At 42.0% G+C, this 20,074-nt stretch overlaps 1 protein-coding gene across 1 annotated transcript; it reads left to right on the top strand.

Moving 5' to 3' along the window:
* Window positions 1-204: 204 nt before the first annotated feature.
* FBXO7 (F-box protein 7) lies at window positions 205-13,248 on the top strand. The gene is made up of 9 exons (XM_038386749.2): window positions 205-473; window positions 2,303-2,606; window positions 4,399-4,626; window positions 6,216-6,357; window positions 7,688-7,771; window positions 9,368-9,463; window positions 10,472-10,648; window positions 11,370-11,407; window positions 12,499-13,248. The coding sequence occupies exons 1-9, from the start codon at window positions 352-354 to the stop codon at window positions 12,901-12,903; spliced, it is 1,596 nt and encodes a 531-aa protein (XP_038242677.1). The 5' UTR covers window positions 205-351; the 3' UTR covers window positions 12,904-13,248.
* The last annotated feature ends 6,826 nt before the right edge of the window (window positions 13,249-20,074 follow it).

Genomic DNA, 20,074 nt, shown 5'->3' on the forward strand with positions numbered 1-20,074 from the left:
AACGCATGCGCGGAAGCAGGGCGCGCACCGAATCATCGATCGAGCTGGGCGGACTCGAGCCTGTCCTTCAGCGTGCACGCGCGGAAGTGCGCAGATGCTGCGGCGAGCGCCGAATCATCGCTCCTCAACGTTACCGTTGGTGCGGAGAGCTGGGCGGGGGCCGCCCCCATGAACACCTAGGGGCGGGGCCGGGCCGGGCTGGGGCGGGAAGGGGGCTGGGCTCCCAGGGAGCGAGGTGGTGCTTCACCAACCAAAACAACAACAATCCCCAGCAGCCCCCGCGCCGCCGCCGCCGCCAACACCGAGGGGGCAGAGGGGAGCCTGAGGGGAGAGCGCGGAGCCGCTGCCGCTATGAAGCTCCGGGTCCGGCTGCATAAGCGGACGGCCCCGCTCGAGATGCAGGGGGCGGAGCCAACGCTGGGGGAGTTGCGCGCGCACCTGTGCCAGGCCTTGCTGCCCACTTGGGGCTACAGGTAACGCAAGGGAGCGCGGGCATTCCTAGGCCGGCGGGTAACGCCCGGCTAGTACCACGCAGTGCAGGGGGGCGGGGCCGTGCCTCTGACCCAGCCATCCTGCCGCGGGCTGCGGGGGACTTGCTGCCGCCGGGGGGCGGGCGGGGCCTCGCGTTCCCCCTTCCCCCCGTGGGCAGCGTCGCGAGGCCGCGGGGAAGGGGCGAGGGCGGCCGTTGGGGCAGCGGGCGCCAGGCCTGGCTGCAGCGTTTCCAGGCCTCGGGTTTTTATCCCGAGTCTCCTGGTAGCTCCTGGCTCCCCTGGGGGCGCTGGGCCGCAGCTCACGGTACAATCGCGCTTCTAGCCCGCCTGGCCGCGGAGAAAAACCCGGCAACAGGCGCAGCGCGTGCCAAGGGCACGAGCCCGCACAGCGGCCGGGCCCCGCCTGAACGGTTCAGACGCGCGCATGCTTTTGGGGGCCCTGTCTGGGGCCAGGCCTCGGGCCGCAACGACCCTAGCTGCGGGGGAGGGTCCCGCCATCCCTCGGCTGAGGCACAGGCTGGGAGATGACCCCGCTGCTGCGCCCGAGCTGCGGGCAGTAGGACTGTACGCGATCCAGAGCTGTCACTTCCGAACCGTTCACCCAAAAAAAAAAAAAAAAATCATGTGGGAGAAGTAAAAGAGGGTAAAACGCCCGGTGTTTACTCAGCGGACTCGTCGCTTTCGGTTTTATTTCTCCCTCAGCGCGAAAATGGAAATAAAAGAAAAGAGGCTGTAGGGAGTTTGCTAAACAAAATGATGTTGGAGAATTTTGCTTCCTGAGTCGTGATTATATAAATAGAAAAGTGAAAGTTATTCTCATACACCCCTCTGAAATGCTCAACCCAGGTCTGATCGTACAACATTTATGGACCAAAATTGAACCTTTCCTCTGTGTGACACAAACTAGAATTTGTCTTTTTAGTATGGCTGTATAGCCGTCACCTAGAGGGGGCTCTGTGTTTCAGCAATCACGAAAAGATTTGTGTGCAAAAGGCTTGTGATTTTGCTTAAAGGAGAATAAAAGCTATTAAGTGATTTTTTTTAAAATTGAGCCCCTTCAACAGGCTACGGGCAGTAAAATATTTGCATTAATGTTTTTGTGTGTGTGTGTGTATTTCATATTCATTCTGAAGGATCCCAGAGCGCTTCACAAGTGGTATATATGTATGCTAGCAGCATGCTGCGTGCTACACAACAGCATGGGGAGGGGGAACTTGTCCTAAGACATCAGGACAAACCATTAATCTTATTAAAATGTCGTGGAATCTTTGCTGTCTCTGGGAAGACCTTATTTTTCAAGGTCTTGCCCAAAGACCCTCACATTGAGCAAGCTAAAGGATATTTGTATAGAAATATTTTCAAGAATTAGCTATTTTAAATATACTCTGCCCTAGTGATTCATTTAAAATCTTTGACCTACAGCTGCTGAAACTGGTGTTAGTTTTAAGGGCAATTGGCTGCTTCCCAGAATGTGTTTATAAGGTACATTGTAGACAGAGGCAGTTACCTGTTTTTCAGAGATGGAGGCTTAAACCTATCCAAGATTTTTAGGTTCTGTGACTGTTAGTTAAAACAAACATAACACAAAGAGAGAAAGGTAGAAAAAAATCACTTTACCTGTATCTTGGTTTTATACTGTGTCCATCATTTATTTTCCCAGTGCTTCTTTTGGGCATGTGACTAATAAGACCAGTACTTAGGTTTATCAAAATCATTTAATAATCTTACCACATACATTTGTGTAATCTGAATGTATGACTTAAACTGATCCTACCAGACATGGCCTTGCAGTTTTTTCTATCTCTTTGCAGTTCTCATACCCAGTTTGCAATAACATTGAACAACAAAGATGCCCTCACTGGAGACCATGAGACCTTGGCTTCATATGGGATAGTTTCTGGAGATATGATATGTTTGTTACTGGACGAGACCAATGCAGCACCCATATTACCCCCATCCTTATCTTCACCTCCTCCTCCCTCACTCCAGAATAATCACAAACTGTTCACCTTGACCACCAGCCACAGTCAGGCCAGCAGTCCAGAAACAGAAAGGCAGAATGGGCCGTGTGAAGACCATAAAGCTCAGACTGATGCTCAGAAGAGCGATGATATGGTAAGTACTTAAGGACTGAGATACACAGATCAGGAAATAAGAGGAGACAGCACATTGAGTGCTGGTTGCTAGACTGTATAATAGGGAGCGTCCTTGAAGTATGGTTCTAGGTGCTTACCTGGTGTTTGGTCAATCACTTATTTGTCTAGTACTGTCTCTATTTATAAGCTATTAAGCCTTATCCATGCCAGAGACGTTAAGGTGTTTCAAACTCCATTTGAGTCCTTTACATATCTCTAGATTTTGCTAATCAGATTTCTGAAGAAACACACACCCTTTTCAAGGGAGCTAGGAGTGAGTTCTTCTCCCACCTCCACAGCCTCCCTTTAAAAAGCCACTTCTGATAATTGCCACAAGAGTATCTGAGCGTTCCCCCTCCTCCTCCCCTAAGCCCTCAACCGAGCCAGTGTGAAATAATGGAGGAGAGAGCAGTTTTGTAATCAGTTGAAATAGTGTCCATGGTTTAAAGAGTTTATCATGAAGCAGAATATTTTGCAGGAACAGTTCCCTTTTAAGAAATGTGTCACTTTAGGGTTGGTTCCAACACATGAAACTATATTTTTTTAAACACACACAATCCTAAAACACAGAAATGTAGAGCATCTTGTTACAGGCTTTGTGGGCACCAATGTGAAAACTTGAAAAATAAATTGTAATATAAATTAAGGGGTGAGGGAGGAAATTTTAGAAAAAGTAAAATGTGGGAGAAAATTTTCCACCTTTGTGGGGAGCACTGCCCCTACACTTTACTCTTAAAAGACAAGCTCCTCATTTCAGAAAAGTTTGGACATACTAATCATATAGTCATACTTATTTCATGTGTCTAAGATAAAATTTCTTCCCTCCCTTCCAGTAGGTTTTCCTCCCAAAATTTAGGAAAAGATGGAGAGCAACTTTCCATGTACTCCTTTATGTGCCACAAAACTAAAGAAGTGTAAAAATTTGAAAAACAGTTTAAATTGCTTCTTTTGAATTTTATCTCAGGCAGTTTTGAGGCGGCATGTAATCATACTATATGTTGTAAAATCTGAATGTCTGACTTTAAGGCTATCTTAGTAGAAGGGAAAGTGTGGTGAGGCCACCAACCTTTATGGTTTTTGAGGGGGACGCTCTTGAGAATTAGATCTAAGGGGCTGGGAATAATTTCATTTACAAAGAATCTTGGGCATTCTGGACCAGTCTTGTCATTTTTGGTCAGCTGCCTTGAATTTTGACAAATGGTGATGCCATTCTGTGAAGAGTTGTGCCCCTGTAGCCTGCTCTAAGAATCTTCATGGTGCTTTAATACATTATTTATTTGTAGTACAGTAGTGCATATAAGCCCATTGTATGTACAACAACTATCACACATAATAGAAAGGCTCTGCTCTGAAGAGCCTGTATTACAAATAGACAAAACAGACAAAAGTAGTAGTAGTATTCCCATTTTACGGATGGGAAACATAGGCACAGAGATTAAGTGATTTGGTGAAGATCACACAGGAAGTCTATGGGAGAACGAAGAATTGAATCAACTCCGGTGCCCTAACCCCGAGACATTCTATCTCTTGGAGGTTGCTTTGAGTTGTAGTGCAAGAAAGCCCCTCTTACGTTTGAGAAAAGTTATCATTCAAAAGTAGTATCCTTCTAAGCTCTGCATGGCAATTCTGAGAGACTGACCAGTATGTACCCCCAAATCAGAGCTTCACAATACAGTTGAAAGAAGACTGAAAGGGCTAGCAAGATTATCAACTTAATCCATGTAGGCATAAATTTCTGAATGCCACCTTGTTTTTATTACTTTCCCTTTAAGGCAGGATCCAGCCTAGAGTTTGCTTCTGGGCTAGTCCCAGATGACGTTGATCTGGAAGAAGGTACAGGTTCTTATCCTTCTGAGCCAATGCTGTGCAGTGAAGCTGTGGATGGGGAAGTGCCACACTCCTTGGAGACCCTCTACCATTCTGCTGAATGTACCAGTGCCAACGATGCCTTGATAGTTCTGGTACATCTTCTCATGATGGAGACAGGTTATGTACCTCAGGTAAATGCAAAACTGGAAGAGAAGCCTCCCACTTAGTAGGAGAAACATTGGAATATCTAGAATATTGTTCATGTGTCTGTGCTTAAAGATTTACTGTTGATGATCTACATCCCTCTCAGCAGCATGGGCAGCTGAAGTACCAGCTTCTCTAGTTTATCTTGCCAACATGCCTTAATGATGAAAGAGTGGTACAATCTCTAGGAGTGAGACAGTAGTCCAGTCTACATATCTATTCAATCCTTGGCCTCCCTGCTTAAATGGGAGGGTGTTAGCTATTAATTTTTGGCTATACAGGGATAATGTTTAAATTCAGTTTCTAGAAGTGGAGAATGTATGCATTTATATCATTCTGTATTCAGTTATCAATAACTTTGTGTACTCCACCCTTGCCTCTCTTGGCATCCACAAAGGAAAAATATGTCTTTCATACCAGCATTGTGTATTGGCTGCCTGCCTTCTGATTTGGAATAATTGAGTTCCTTTTATATATATACGGGAACAGGATTTATGACAGTGGATGTCTTTGTTACAATCCCCCCCCCCATTTGATAGTTTCATTGGTGTTCACCTCAGATGATAGTTACTGTGGCTAAGAAGTCCATATATCTGCATGAGATGAGCATTTTCCCTCACCCCTTGGCTATTAGTTGTAGGATGCACTAGTCATAGCCACTGTGAGCTATGTCTCTTCAGCTCAGCCAGAAGTCTTGGAAGTAGTAACTGAGGCTGCAGCACAAAATTGTGAGGAAACAAATGGAGTGAAGCACACAGATACTATAGTAATGAGAGCCATATAGAAAAGCCCATGAGGAAATTAATAATTCTGTCTTTAGAGCAAGGTTTGAATAATGTACAGTAAATAAGGCCTGTGGCCATGTATAGTTCAGTGAGGGGAAAACAATATTGAATAGCTGCTTGTTCAATGAGTACTGTCCATCCTATGCAGTGAATAAGGCAGGGCTCCTGTTGAAAATATAGTATATGATCATACAATTACAGATTGTATCATCATGCATATGTACGAGGGGACCCAATTAAGGTTGCACAGGCCTCTTAATTCTAGCATTCCCTAACTTTTGGGTGCTTGACTTTGTAAACTTAATGTTCTTTTAACAGTGTTTTTGTGTATGTGTGTTAAATATATATAGTCAAACCAGTTATGTATAATAAATGTGGATTCATGAAGACAAAGGCACCTGGCTTCACTGGGAGAGAGGTGAAAATTGTCCCAACAGCCTTTCTTAAAACATTCTTAATATTAATTTTCTGCAGCCTGTGGCATGTACTGAATATATAGTGAATTGTGGTATAAAGGTTTTATTGATACGAGTTTAAGATGACTTGTGTATTCACAAGCGGTGAAGCTAGAGGTATGTTAATGTGGCCATCCCAAGCTTATGCTGATAAAACCTTTATGCCACATTACACCACCTAAGTAGTGTTACTCTGTAGAGCAGACATATTAATTATTCTGTCACACACATATCTGTTGGGATTTGAGTAGCTGTTAATGTTTTAATTTAGTTCTTCTCAGCCTTGGTTGGATTGCTCAGGAATGCAGTGTTGTTTATCTTTTCATTTACTGTCAGGGGACTGAAGCAAAGGCAGTATCTATGCCTGAGAAATGGAGAAGTGGAGGTGTTTATAAACTGCAGTACACTCATCCCCTCTGTGAAGATGGTTCTGCTGCTCTGACCTGTGTGCCTTTGGGAGATCTTATTGTCATTAATGGTAACTGTGCCAGATATTAGAAATGTCTCTGGGATCTGACTTTTTTTACCCCATATACTGTATATATTGTCATATGATGCTACTTCATCCTTTTCCCCTCTGGAATCACTCTCTCTCTCCCTCCCTCCCTTCCCCCTTTCTCTTTGTGGTGCTACATCAGAGCTACCATTCTTCCAGCAAGGGAAGATGGGACTAGACTTCCTTTGAATCTTTAGCTTCTTAATTAGTTGAGCAAGAAAAGGTTCTGGTTCTGAATGGTGCTTGGCTCCTTCTTGCCTAGGTTGCGATCCTAGGATCCCACCTATCAATACAGAGCAATACCCCATGGCTACTGAGCCAGCTCAAGTGTTCACTTTTAATTAGCATGTTGGCAAACCTGTATGTTCCTTCTTTTGACTCATGAGAACTTGTGATGTACAATACAAGGTGTTAAAATAGACGTAATGGGTTTAGCAGTATTTATGTTTTTGTATTGCATGCTATTTGTAAAGGTCACAGGCAAGTTCCAGACTTATTTATTTTGTTGATTCAGCAAGCAGTCGCTTTAGCAACATCCCTAAGCTTCATTCCACATTTTCAGTTCATCAGAACTATTCATTCCAGAAAATTAGTGCCATTACTTTCTCTCAAAATGATTTCCAGGTTATTTGGAGTATTTTTTGTCCTAATTTTACTCATCATTTCGGACACTTCCACGTTTTGCAGAGGCAGTGTTACTTCTGGGCTTGATTCTAACCTCAGATACAGAAATGTGCACTTCAGTGGAAAGTACATATATATTAAAAAAAAAAAAAAAAAAATCCATGACCGCATGCATAAGCGCTTAGGCTCTCTCAGGATATAAGATGAAGCATGTCTCACTGTCCAGGATTTAAATCTAATCCTTTGGCCAAGTCAGGAGAAATGCTTACTTGAATTTGTTATGGAGAGGGGCGGTGCACTGACTGCTTCGTGTACAAGAGTGTTCATTTAGTGAACAGGAGCAATGACTCCTTGCTACAGTTTGATTTCTTCAATGACCTTGTTAGAAATAATGGTTCATGGTGTATCACTGCCATCCCTTACCTTTTGTTATGACTATTTCAACTGATAAACTGCTGTAGGTATCTTTCTCTTTTCTATGCTATTTTGCATATATTCATTTTTGGGGAGGTAAAATGGGTTTAGATATCTACTTGTCAAAAATGTGTGTTCAGTTCCTCTCCTCAGGAATGAGACTGGGGGAAGAAAAACTAAATTATTTCCAAGGATAAGGTAGTAATGAGATGGTCTTTGTAGCCTCTCACCATGCTCATTCATTTCTTTTTCTTTCTTTCTTTCGCATTTGCAGCAACATTAAAAATCAACAATGAGATTAAAAGTGTGAAGAGACTGCAGCTGTTGCCAACATCCTTCATTTGCTTTCAGGAATCAGGTATTTAGAATGCGGATCTTTAGAAAACAGCCAGCCTGAAAAGTGAGGGAGGGGACTAACATAGACAGCAAACGTTTGACAGAGAGGCCCAAGATGCCAAAGGTGGTGATAAAAGAAGGCGGGTGACCACCAGTTCATGAAGGAGCTAGCCATGAGGAAAAAGGAATACAGAAGTGTGGCCACTAAGTAGAATTTTGCTGTTAAGATTACTTGAATTTCCTAGATTAGCTATGTAAGTGAAGAACCTTGAGAGGCCATCGGGCCTCTTCTGCATTATATCCCTTTTTCATGGGGCTTCTAACTAAATATATGGATGTATATAGGTGTTTCTAAGGTAGCAATGGTGAACCATCTGGGACTCATTGTTTTTGTTTTCTCTTTTTGTGGGAATTGGGGGTTCAGTGTGACTGTCAGCTCTGTCTTTGTGGCATTGCAATTATTGTAAATGTTGTCTTGTTAGAAAGCGTGTGCTGACCACTTAGATGAGTCCAGGATGCCAAAATTAGGGAAACATCCAATGCAAAAGATCTGGATTTTACATTAGCACAGGTCTGACTCTGTTTTGTACTCTAAAGTACGCATGACTGTTTTGTTGCCAGTAGCTGCATTTTATTGCACTGCATCCTGGGTAGCCCCAGATCCTTATATAACAAGACTTTATTGAAAAGGCTACAGAAGGATAGCTAAACAGTGAAGTGTAGCCAAGATCATAGCAGCACCAATTTTCTTTTGTTGCTGCACTGAGAGAATGGGCAACCATTCCTGTCAGCCCCTCATCAGTCAGGTTAACAATTCAAGCATATGTGCCTGCTCTGTGGCTAAAATCTGGCAAAAGTGTTAAGAGTCTGTAAACAAATTTCATTTGAAAAACTCTTGGTGTCTGTAAATGCAAAAGGATAACACTTGGCTACTTGTGAATATATGCTATGGACTTGGTCCATTACATTACTGTGGTGGCAACACTTCTTAATTACTGACCTAGTCCACCGGATTGTGATCTTCTAAGAAACTTCTAAGTCTTGATAGGACTGCGGAGTGGTTCTTTTTGTTTTTAAAACTAATCATATATTTAAATGTCTGATTTTTGGATTGTTGGAGATGATTTAAAGGAGAAAAATAAGTAATTACAAAGGAGTCTGTATCCAATCTCAGAAATACAAGGAACTCCCAGCTGAAGGCTGAAACTCCATCCTTTTCTCAAACTATTCTACTGGCTTATCACAGGTCTCTTAATGTCATATTTGCTGCCCTATGTAGTCACAGCAGGAGGACAAAGAGGGCTTTGTGGCATATTTAACGCAGAGCGTATCTGATCCTTGATTGAGGTTCCATAATAACAATAATATATCCACCAGGATTCTTAGCTTTATTTCTTTCACCCCACTGTAGATTTGGCCGGGTTCCAGTGCCTGTCCTCTTATTCTGGTCCATCCCAAATGAAGTATTTTACTTCGTTGTTTCCTTCATATGAAAAATGAAAACTTTCATGAACTATAGAATTCTGTTTGTACAGAAAAATGTAACCCATAAACCTCTCTGCCTTGTATGTTGTATAACAACCTGTTGAAGTTAAACTCTGTCTTCTTATTTCAATAGAAGAAAATGTTGGAGGGGTCTACAAAGATCTTCAGAAACTATCCCGCCTCTTTAAAGACCAGCTGGTGTACCCTCTTCTGGCTGCTGCCCGACAAGGTAACATCAATAAAAGCAATTGGTATGTTATCAGTTGGGAACTATCCATAGCCCTACATAGAAAGAGTCGTGAATAACCTAAGTGCTAGCTACATACAGAGTAAGAATAAATATTCCTAGTTCTAAAGATATTAAATTAGTAGTCATCTAATTTTAGAAATGTTAATAAAACTGTTAAAAATCTGAAATTGCTTGTGTAGTTCAAATTAAATAGAGCATTTGGGTTTCACTTAATGGGCTCAAGATTTATGCCACTGCTGATACAGCTGGAAAGACTATTTCCAATGGCGATGATGATAAAGTAGCAACCAGGCTTAAAGTGCTGAATTCCTTAGCTGAAGTTCTGTGCTGTCTATTTGTTCCTTTGTCAGGCTGGGGGAAAGCTGTGCAGTATTACATTTTTTGTGGGAGGACATGCTTAATGGTTGGTTACTGAGATGATGTTGGAAGGAATGGTGTGAAGCAATTGAGTTTGGTGATTTGTGTGGTAATAGTAAAGCATAGTTTGTTTATACAGGAATTGCCAGACTAAATCTCATCCTCACAATTCAAAGACAAACTCAATGATAAATTCTTTCTCTTGAAGTATTTTTTAGATATTGTTGCGTTTTCATGGGATTAGAGGTTCTTTGTTGAAAGTGGTTTATGTGGATTACTGGAATTAGACAAATATTGCCTTTACCTTTCCAACCTCTTGCTCAGTTTTGTAGTCTGTGAAGCATGATTAGTTCCTTAGGGCATCTTAAGTTTATGAGGGACAATAGTGTGGAGCCTAGCCAGTGCTATATTCCTATTTTGTCCATTTCACATATGTGCGGAAAGTGTCTCTCTCCAATCTGTCATAGTAAGTCTCATCATAGCACTTTCAGAGTTAAGTAATGCAACTGAAAGCTCCATGAGAAATGACTTAAGGGAAAATGTTTCCAAACCAGGAAAGGACCCCTTGATGATGGGAATGACGCTCAATTATTGCAAATAATGCTGCTTTCTCCTCACCTCCCGTTCTAGGTCTGAACCTGCCAGATGTGTTTGGCTTGGTAGTCCTTCCTCTAGAACTGAAGCTACGGATTTTCCGACTTCTGGACATCCGTTCACTCCTCTCTCTGTCTGCTGTCTGCCGAGACCTCTACACAGCTTCCAATGACCAGCTTTTATGGAGATTTATATACCTGCGGGACTTCCGAGGTGATTTCCACATGCACGCTTTCTCCCTAATTGGGCTGCCACCTAAGGTCTCTTGTCAAATTCATATTAAGAGGGGCTTTCTCAGCTACATCTGTTTCCTAAAAATGGAGAGTAAATTTATTAATTAATCATTATATTGACTAATTATGTTGGCTAGTTAAAAGCATAATATTGGCAGATGCTTCCCTTCAGTGATTCTTAGATTTTGGGCAACTGATAATCTGCCAAACATTTGCTGGTGGTCCACAGAGAGCTGGCCCGTCACCTGGCGTTGAGTCTCCTACTTTTCAGCTGTTTCTATAAACACTCAGGCTCTTTATTGCAAAGATGGGGAGAGGAAAAAACCTTTGCCAGTGTCCCTCAAGAGAAGTTCTTTAGGAAACTAAGCAGTCATGGATTGAGAGGCAAAGTGCTGTCATACTGACACTGGCAGTGACAATATTTCTAGGGTTTCTATAGTTGATGAATAGATACAGGAAATTTGATGTGAAGCAGAGAGAAAGAATAGGTTGAATGGCTCCTGGCAGTACATCTTCTAGGAGTCCTAATGTTTAAGGATACTAACTCTTTATATACAAAGGTGCTTAGGATCTGATCACCTACCTTATTTGTAAAGCCCCGCAAAAACTATCTACTTGCGCATCTCAGTATGAATGTTTTTTTTTTTTTCCTTTTTTTTTTTTTTTTTTTAAATGCTTATTTAATTTTTGCCCCTTCACAGATCAAACTGCTAGGCCTCGCGACACAGACTGGAAAGAGGTATGTGGCTATTATATATGTTCTCTTTTGGAATAAATCTCCATGGCTTGTTTAAGAATGAGCGTCAGGCTTGGAGATTAAGTGGGAGCAGAGATTAGATTCTAAAATGCTCGGAGCTGAGATCTTCATATGCACATCATATTCAGCCCACACATGAGAAAATGCATTGCATCACTCCTAATGCCCTCCTTGGCCAAATCCTGGAATAGATTTGAGGATCTCTGCAGGGAGCTGTATGCAGTCCTTGGCAGGAAGGAGGGTTGCTGTTTTAGATCTTGAGACTGGCAAGAGAGAATCCCAGCAGTGCTGTAGAACAATGTAACTGAGTCTCAGATACCAGGGCCTGTTTGTAAACGTTACTATCAATTCTGAAATAACCTCTTCAGCTAGAGAAGTAGTAACCTCTAGTGATTAGAGCAAGAGACTAGGAGTCACTGACTTTTTATGACACGTTGGACAAGTCACTTAACTGCTCACTATCTCAGTTTTCCTATCTAAAATGTCTATAATGGCACAAACTTTACTTTCACCCAAGGATCTTAAAATATGATTCATGTAATTGTAAGTAACGCTTTGTGGGGATAAGGAAAATTAGCCCTGTCTCTATTATATTTCATTTCTAAGGTGGCTTTTGGATGATTTTAGGCAAATATTTAGATTCCAAAGCAGCCATAAACCACACAAAATTAAAAGTGCCAAATTTGTATTTGGTGTAACCTTGACAATTTTAGTGGAATTAAACCAGGGATAAATTTGGTCATAGAGGTTTAAAGAAAATCCAAGTAGTCAGTATTTTTGGGGTTCTAATTCGATGGAAATCCAAAAAGAGAGGGACTGACCAAGTCAGAGCCCTTTCCACAGAAAAGTCTGATGCTCAGAAGGATGGTCTGAGTCTGCTGAATCAGGACAGTCCTGCTGTGAGTTGAATACTGGCAGCTGGATCATTAGTGTGCATATTGTAAATAACTGATGGAGGGAGCTCTCCCTTGCCTTCTACGCCTGCAACTAGTGTGTGAAGGAAATCCAATGTGGGTGAAACTAGAACAATGAACACTACTCAAATTTTAATCTCCATTTTTTCTTTTCTGTAGCTGTACAAGAAGAAACTAAAGCAGAAGAAGGAAAACCTGAGATGGAGGCACATGATGTTCCTGCCCCCACCTCCTCATCCCATTCCATTTCATCCCAGCCCATTCTATCCAAACCCCTTCCCTCCCAACCCATTCTCTCCTAACTCCATCTACCCCCCAATGATCATTGGTGGAGAGTATGATGAGAGACCAACTCTTCCTTATGTTGGAGACCCAATTAACTCACTCATCCCTGGCCCAGGGGAGGCGCCAGGCCAGTTTCCTCCATTCAAACCACATTTTGATCCAATTGGCTCTCTGCCAGGGCCAAATCCAACACTGCCAGGGCGAGCTAGTCCCAATGACAGATTTCCTGCCAGACCCAGCCGAGGCCGCACTATTGACATCCGCCGTTCATTCATCTGACTGCCACCTCTTCCTTTAATGAGTTTCTAAATTTTAATTCCTGAGCTTGCTTTCTAACTGCAGGAGATCACATCAGGGCACTAACATCAACCTTCCCTTCTGATTATGGTCAGAATTCATGGGCACAAGGATATCTTGCCCACAAGGTATGGGTTCACTTAGGCTCTGTGGAAGTGATAATGCTGCACCACTTAGAATTCAGTGCTATTTCCAAAGGAGCTCTGACTTGAAAGTTTGTGCTACTGTGTTTTCCCCTCTCTAATCATCTGTGAAGCGCTACTTAGAGAGCAGAAGGTTGTTGGCCTGATATTTGCTGCATCAGATAAAGAGCACTTTAAGCACAAATACTATGCTGGTCTGACTTCTTGTTATCTGAGTGATTGATTGAATTAAGTGCTCGGGATATATGATGGCTTCTATAATCCACTACTTGTGGCACCTTAGAGACTAACAAATTTATTAGAGCATAAGCTTTCGGCACCAAATGCATCCGATGAAGTGAGCTGTAGCTCACGAAAGCTTATGCTCTAATAAATTTGTTAGTCTCTAAGGTGCCACAAGTACTCCTTTTCTCTTTGCGAATACAGACTAACACGGCTGCTACCCTGAAACCTTTATCTTCACTGTTTTTTTTATTATATTTTATTACTTAAAAAACAGTTTTGGTGTAGGACTCAATGCACAAAGAATACAGGGCTAGGTTTCTTTACTGCAGAAATAATATCACAGAACAGTTCATCTTACAAACAGCTGAATAAAAACATGCTACAGTTCAATCCAAAAGTCTGAACAAAAGCACAAGCAAAATGCAATGACCTACAGCAAAACTTACAAAGTGCATCTGTCTCCCTCCTTCTTTAGACTGTTTGGTTTTGCATATAGTGAGTAAAGGCATTTTTGTGTGTTTAAAAACAGCAAAAATAAACCTTTCCCAGCTGGCTAAACTACCTAGTACAGTAAAATAGGGTGATCTTTCTAGCAGCAGTGAAGACAAGATTGCAGCAGGAGACCCTGAGTGACTTCCCACATAGACTGGTATGTGATCCTTACTGCAGTATCAAATGATATATCTTTCAGGTGAGTAACGCATCTCAGCATGTGTTTTCAGTGCCATTAATACATTCCCATTTTAATTAAAGCAGCTAATGCTTTAACCAAAGCATCCTAACAGATGGATCGTTCCATGAATGTACACCGTTATTGAGCCTGGGACTACCTCTGGCCTAGTTAAAAGAAGATGGCAGTAATTATAAAGGGGATCTTTACTAAAGAATATGTTTATTTAATAAATTTTCCAAACTTTTTTGAGAATAGTTTTTCAGTATCTCTGCAAGTCTGAATAGTGCTGATAACTCTCCATCACAGCTGCTATTTTACTGATACTTCCCTGTTCCAGGTTATAATTGAGACAAAGGAAATTAAGAGTGGCTTTTCCTGTTTTTCACTATCAAATCAGCAGCTTCCTGTTTAATTGTTATTACCTGTGTGATTTAAGGTCAGATTTTCAGTGGCACATCTGCCCATCTGGTTTGAAGTCCTGACGCTACTGAAGACAATGGGAGATTTGCCATTTATTTTAATGAGCTAGGATTTAATCCATTTTGCTGGATTAAATGGCACAAATGGCCCCTGCATTCTTTGTGCTCTTGCAGTTAATTGCTAATACAAATCTGCATTTGGATAGCTGAACACCTGACTACAGATGTAGGGACACAATTTTCCCTTTAGAAAGTGAGGCTGCCCTTAATCTTTATTGTTTACTTGTAGTGGCTAGAATACCTCATTCCATTATAGTTTTCCTCTAAGCAGAAATAGATGTATGTTTAGGCCTCATAGCTAACAAATGATGATTGATATTCCATAGGTTATAACAAAAAAAGGGAATTCAGGCTCTGTAGGTGTTGTGCTATGATGAGCACTTTAGAAATGTACCCCATAATATTGCAAGCAACCACGTGTGAGTTTAATGCATTGTTTGTTTTAAAATTATTTATTCTCTTCCCTTTACCCGTTCACTAACTAGCTCTTAAAAAGCAGATATCAGGAAAAGAGATTTGTGCATGTGTTACACTGATAAGTTAACTTAGGGGGGACGGTTCCTGGCTTTACAGTGTTGGATCCTGAAGTGTATTTTTTCTACAGGCTTCTCCATGTTGCCTCCATCTGCCAGTGTGTCCCAATTCTACTCTGGAATGACTACCTCCAGGGGAGAGAGGGTATCTGTCCATATCTAATCTGTATCTGTTGTTTCTGTTTGGCAGACTGCCATCATAGGTGCCAATTGTGCTGGTGGTGGTTGTGATATGTATGCTTGTTCACAAGGAAGGGAATTGAAATGACCCTGTTTATAAAATGAAGCTAGTCTTACCATTGCTCATGGCTCTCTTGTGCTGGATTTAAAACAGTGTATCCTAGAGCACAAGAATCTAACTTTTTTTTTTCCCTGAGCCTTCCAATTCCAGACAACTGTTTTTTACTTTTTTATAACCGAACATGAATGTATAATAAGAATGCAAACTTGCCATGGACAAATGCATATGAAATTAGATACAATGGAGAGGAACAGCTGAACGTTGGCTTTGGGATGCCCACTTATCATGTCAGTCTTCCAGTTCTAAAAGAGGGCAAACGGGTCACCACTCTTCATGCAATTCTCCAAAAGTGAAACCAAAGGAAATCAAAGATCTGGAGCCCCATATCTTTTACTCGCAGCAGTCCCCTATTTGCACTACCTCTAGAGCTGCTGCGAATGGACACTCAGGAATGAGATGGCATAATGCAGTGGTCCTCAAACTATTGTACTGGTGACCCCTTTCACATAGCAAGCCTTTGAGTGCAACCCCCCTCCCCCACCCCTTATAAATTAAAAACACTTGTTTATATATTTAACACCATTATAAATGCTGGAGGCAAAATGCGGTTTGGGGTGGAGGCTGGCAGCTCATGCCCCCCATGGACTAATCCCCAGTTTGAGAACCACTGGCATAATAGGTTTTCTTTCTTTTTTCAAATTTAAGCTGACCGGAATGCAAAACCTGATAATATCCAAATGGAGTGAGCAGGATACAGTAGGTAGCAGCACCGAGGCGCTATCTGTGGTGGATAAATGAAAGAAAGGAGAGCAATTGTTCCCAGGGCAAGCTTACGGTTCTCTAATCCCTGGCATTACACAGGAATTTTAATTGCATTGGAATGTAAACCATATTAATTATCTTTCAGGTCCAGTTGCACTGGTTAGGCTGAGAAACTGTCTACAAACATTTCTGCTGCTGTCATACACAAGAATATATTCACTTTTTTTAATCTGTAGGCAAGGTGCATGAAAACAGAATTGCTGTGTATTTGTAATTCATAAGTTCCTGTTCTTATAAGCTCTGCAAGTCCCTCTTTTCCCAAAAGTTTTCACATGTGTCACTCATCTTCAGATTCTGGAGTGAGCCACCTGCCTTCCTCTCTGCTGTTTATCGTTACAAAATCTACTAGTAAACACTACCCCATAGACAGTATATTGTTTTCCCCTGATATCCTGTCTGATGCTGTTATTTCCACAGCACCTAATTCTTGTGCTGCATACAGTATTATTGACTCTAGTTGAAGAATGAGCAGCAAACTAGTTAAGGAGACTGTTGGTTGACCAAGACAAAGGCCTAAAAGAATGTATAAGATAAGGTACATCCGTATCCTATTTCAATTTACTTCCTATTAGTTGCTTTTTCTGCTACACTCTTCTCTTTCAGCCCCTTGGCATGTAAATTACACCCACTAAACCCCACTCTTGTGTGACTTTGAACAAGTTATTTCTCCATGCCTCAGTTTCCTATCTGTAAAATGGGGATAATACTCCCCTTCTCCCACCATCTCACTCTCTTGTCTATTTAGACTATCAACTCTCTGTGATGAGGACTGTCTCTTGCTGTTGACTGGAGACTTTCAGTAGCGCCTCAGATTTAGGAGCACAAGTGGCATTGACTTCAATGGAATTTACGGTTTTAAAAGCAATAGGTGCTTTTGCAAATCTCCCCAAGCACAAGGGTAGCCCTGATGGTGGGTTGGGGCTCCTGTGTGCAACTGGAATATTAATAATAGAACATAACCCTCTTACCTCTAACCTGTAAACTTGGCTGCCTGCAACTTACAGCACTTCTGACTTGTCAGACCTCTTGTGTGGCATGAAATTGAAATGTTGTTCAGGAGCTAGAGCACTGACTGAACATGAATTACCAAGTAAAATTGATTGTGGCTGTTGAGACACACTGCAGCCCTTGTTTTTTGTGGGGGGGGGGGTAGTTAGGCATTCCAATTTGTTTGCTTGCAGCTTGTAAGATGACATTTGGGAGCACAAAGCTAAATGCCTCAATGAGCTGGTCTGTCTCTTATACTTTCAGTGGATTTGTTACCTCATGTTGTACATGGCAATTCTGCAAGCATAACAATTCCTATAATCCAGTTCTATTCTATTCTCATAAACTGTGTGCCAGTAACCCTGACACCTTTGCTATTACAGCAGCACCAGCTGAGCAGTTCAGACAAAGATGTAAATCTTTTTGATTCTTTGTTTAAAATCAAAACAACTATCTTCTTGTAGTGCCATAATGTCATTACTGTCTTGCTGTAACTACCCTTCCTCCCCCCTGCTTCGGTCAGAACCACTGCATGTGCTATTAAAACATACGTTAAGTAGGGTTTAAAAATACTGTTTTGCTAAAAAGACTGATTTTCAAGAAAAGACATGGACAGCTGAAGCTCAGTCCTACATTATGAAACATTTCAGCATAGAGCAACTCTTAGGCCTTGTCTACTCTAGAAAAGGTTTGCCAGTAGAGCTAGCTATCTTGCGAAACCTGTCCAGGGGAGAGGCAGTTTACGCTGGCAAGAGTGTTTGTGCTGGTATAGCTTATTCTGGTTTGCTAAATGAAATAAACTATAACACCTTTTTTTTTTTTAAACTATAGGACTTTTGCTTGCATAACTGCATCTACAGTAGGGATACAGTGAGGTGACTTTTTCCATATACCCATAGCTATGCTGGCAAAACGTCAGTGTAGCGCAGGCCTGGGACTTACAATTTTGACTGTGTTCCTTTAAACTGGAGATTTCTTTGAAATAAGATACTGAGTTGCTGTCTGAACTGTTGATGCACATCCCGCCCCCAATCTCTCTTGCTTTAATTAAGTCAACTATTGTAGTTCTTTTGGTCTCCTGCAGTCAGATAATGCCATAGTAGTATGAATAGAGACTGCCTGAGTCGCACATACCAATATATGTAAAATATAATAGGGGGCTGTGACTCTCTGTGACTTCACCTAGCCTATGTATCTCTCAGAATTATGCTGGTGTTGCTAGCCATGCCAGCTGGGGATATGCAGGTTGCTTGAGAGTACTACACTATAGCAACAAGCAGCTTGTATAAAGTACAGGCTTTTTTTTTTCTTTTTTTTTTTTTTTAAAACAGTGATGGTAGTTAACTACTGGAACAGTTTACTCAGGGATGTGGTGGATTCTCCATCACTTGAAGTCATTACATCAAAACTACATGTCTTTCCAAGTGCAGTGTTGTAGTTCACACCACAAGTTGGGGGCTTGATGCAGGAATTACTGGGGAGGGTCTCTGGCCTGGGTTAAATAGGAGGTCAGACTAGATGATCACAGTAGTCCCTTCTAGCCTTAAAGATCAATGAATTTCTCACTGACCTTTCATTTAGGAGAAAGCATCACTTAATTTAATAAACCTTCACTCTAAAATGGTATGGAGGCTAAAAATGGGGGGGGGGGGAAACGTCCTACTGTCCTCAAACCCAAAGCTCACTGTTACTAAATGTGCACTGCTGGGAGCACATCTGGGCCTTCCAATTGACTCCTATGGCTGAGATGTAGATTTTGCTCCTAGAGGCTGCATGTAGTTGTAGCTGCACAGAGGTCTTGAAGAGAAATGAGTGGGTGGGGGAGGATTCAGGTTATTGGGCCTGAAGCAGCTGAGTAGCACTAAATATTACCTTAAATTTGTATTCTCTTAGATGAGTCGCCTTTGCATAGCGTCAATGCTGTTAGCCTGTAGTAGTAAACAGTGGAAGGTAAACGCTGCTGCTCTGAGCAGCAGCATTAGCAAGTGCTCCAATTGGTGGTACAGTGACCACTTTGGGTTGATTTGAAGTGCAATGCTAGACTGGTCTCCTAGTTATTTCAGTTTTGCATAGACAGTGCTGGAAAACAAGTTATTTGGTTTTTAAGTGGGGGTGGAATAGCTGAGCTTTCTGGCAGTGAGCCCTATTCTTTGATGTACCCTGGAAACTTTTACTCTCTAGAAAAGCCTAGATAGAAAGGAAAGAGCCTAAGAATTGATGTGTGTGTGTGTAAAGAAGGAACACATACCCCCCCACACACCAGAGTTGCACTACCTCCTCTCCACAAAATGGAGCCTGTTAAATCAGCTATGGCTTTTGCCACTAGTACAGTGTGTGCTCATGGCAATGCAAGGCCATTTGTCACCCCTTTATTGCTCCTGGAGACTGCAAAGCAGCACGTGCCACTTTCTCGCTCCTGCACAGGAGCAGTAACTTGTAATTATAGTGCTATGTGTTTCACCACTTAGCAAAGCCGGAAGGAAGATCTAGAAGCACAGAAGGAAAATGATAAATCAGGAGGTTTTTTCCTTCAATATTAACCTACAGACATAATTTGTTGGTCCAAAGAACCTCCCCACCCAGAAAAAGTGGCATGCTGGAAAGCACTCAGCTCACCAAAGACATTTCATCTACAAAGATCCAGTCAGGATAGTCCCTGGGAGCTGATTGCCTTGGGGCCCTGTGGCTGCGCTGTAGTGACAGTTGTTACTGGTGGTGTGCAGGAATTGTCTGGTTTTATTCCTATGTTGGTGTAAAATCTAAGATGGCCAGCCTGCTGTCTTTCTTGCTACTTTGGGTTTCTGTTCCCATTTCAGTTTACAGCAAAGCACTAAATCACAGGCAGAGCTGCACCCTGAAATGTGTTTGATATCCATAAAATGTCCTCTCCCAGCCCCAAACAGGAACTTCCTGGTGTGCTGCAAAGGGGACATGGTCTCAAGGGTCCAGCCCTAAAGTTACATGTGAGGATTGGTACAACACTACTAGACAGAGCTAGAAGGAAAGTCTAGCAGAAATGTCTTCTGTGTCATCTGCCTCCTCACTGGGGT

The sequence above is a fragment of the Dermochelys coriacea genome, chromosome 1 (genome assembly GCF_009764565.3).
Source record: "Dermochelys coriacea isolate rDerCor1 chromosome 1, rDerCor1.pri.v4, whole genome shotgun sequence".
NCBI classification, from domain to species: Eukaryota; Metazoa; Chordata; order Testudines; family Dermochelyidae; genus Dermochelys; species Dermochelys coriacea.

Coding starts and splice junctions, on each gene's coding strand:
- FBXO7 (XM_038386749.2), top strand. CDS start 352: ATGAAGCTCCGGGTCCGGCTGCATAAGCGGACGGCCCCGCTCGAGATG. Junction 474..2,302: donor CTGCCCACTTGGGGCTACAG/GTAACGCAAGGG, acceptor ATCTCTTTGCAG/TTCTCATACCCAGTTTGCAA. Junction 9,464..10,471: donor TCTGGCTGCTGCCCGACAAG/GTAACATCAATA, acceptor CTCCCGTTCTAG/GTCTGAACCTGCCAGATGTG.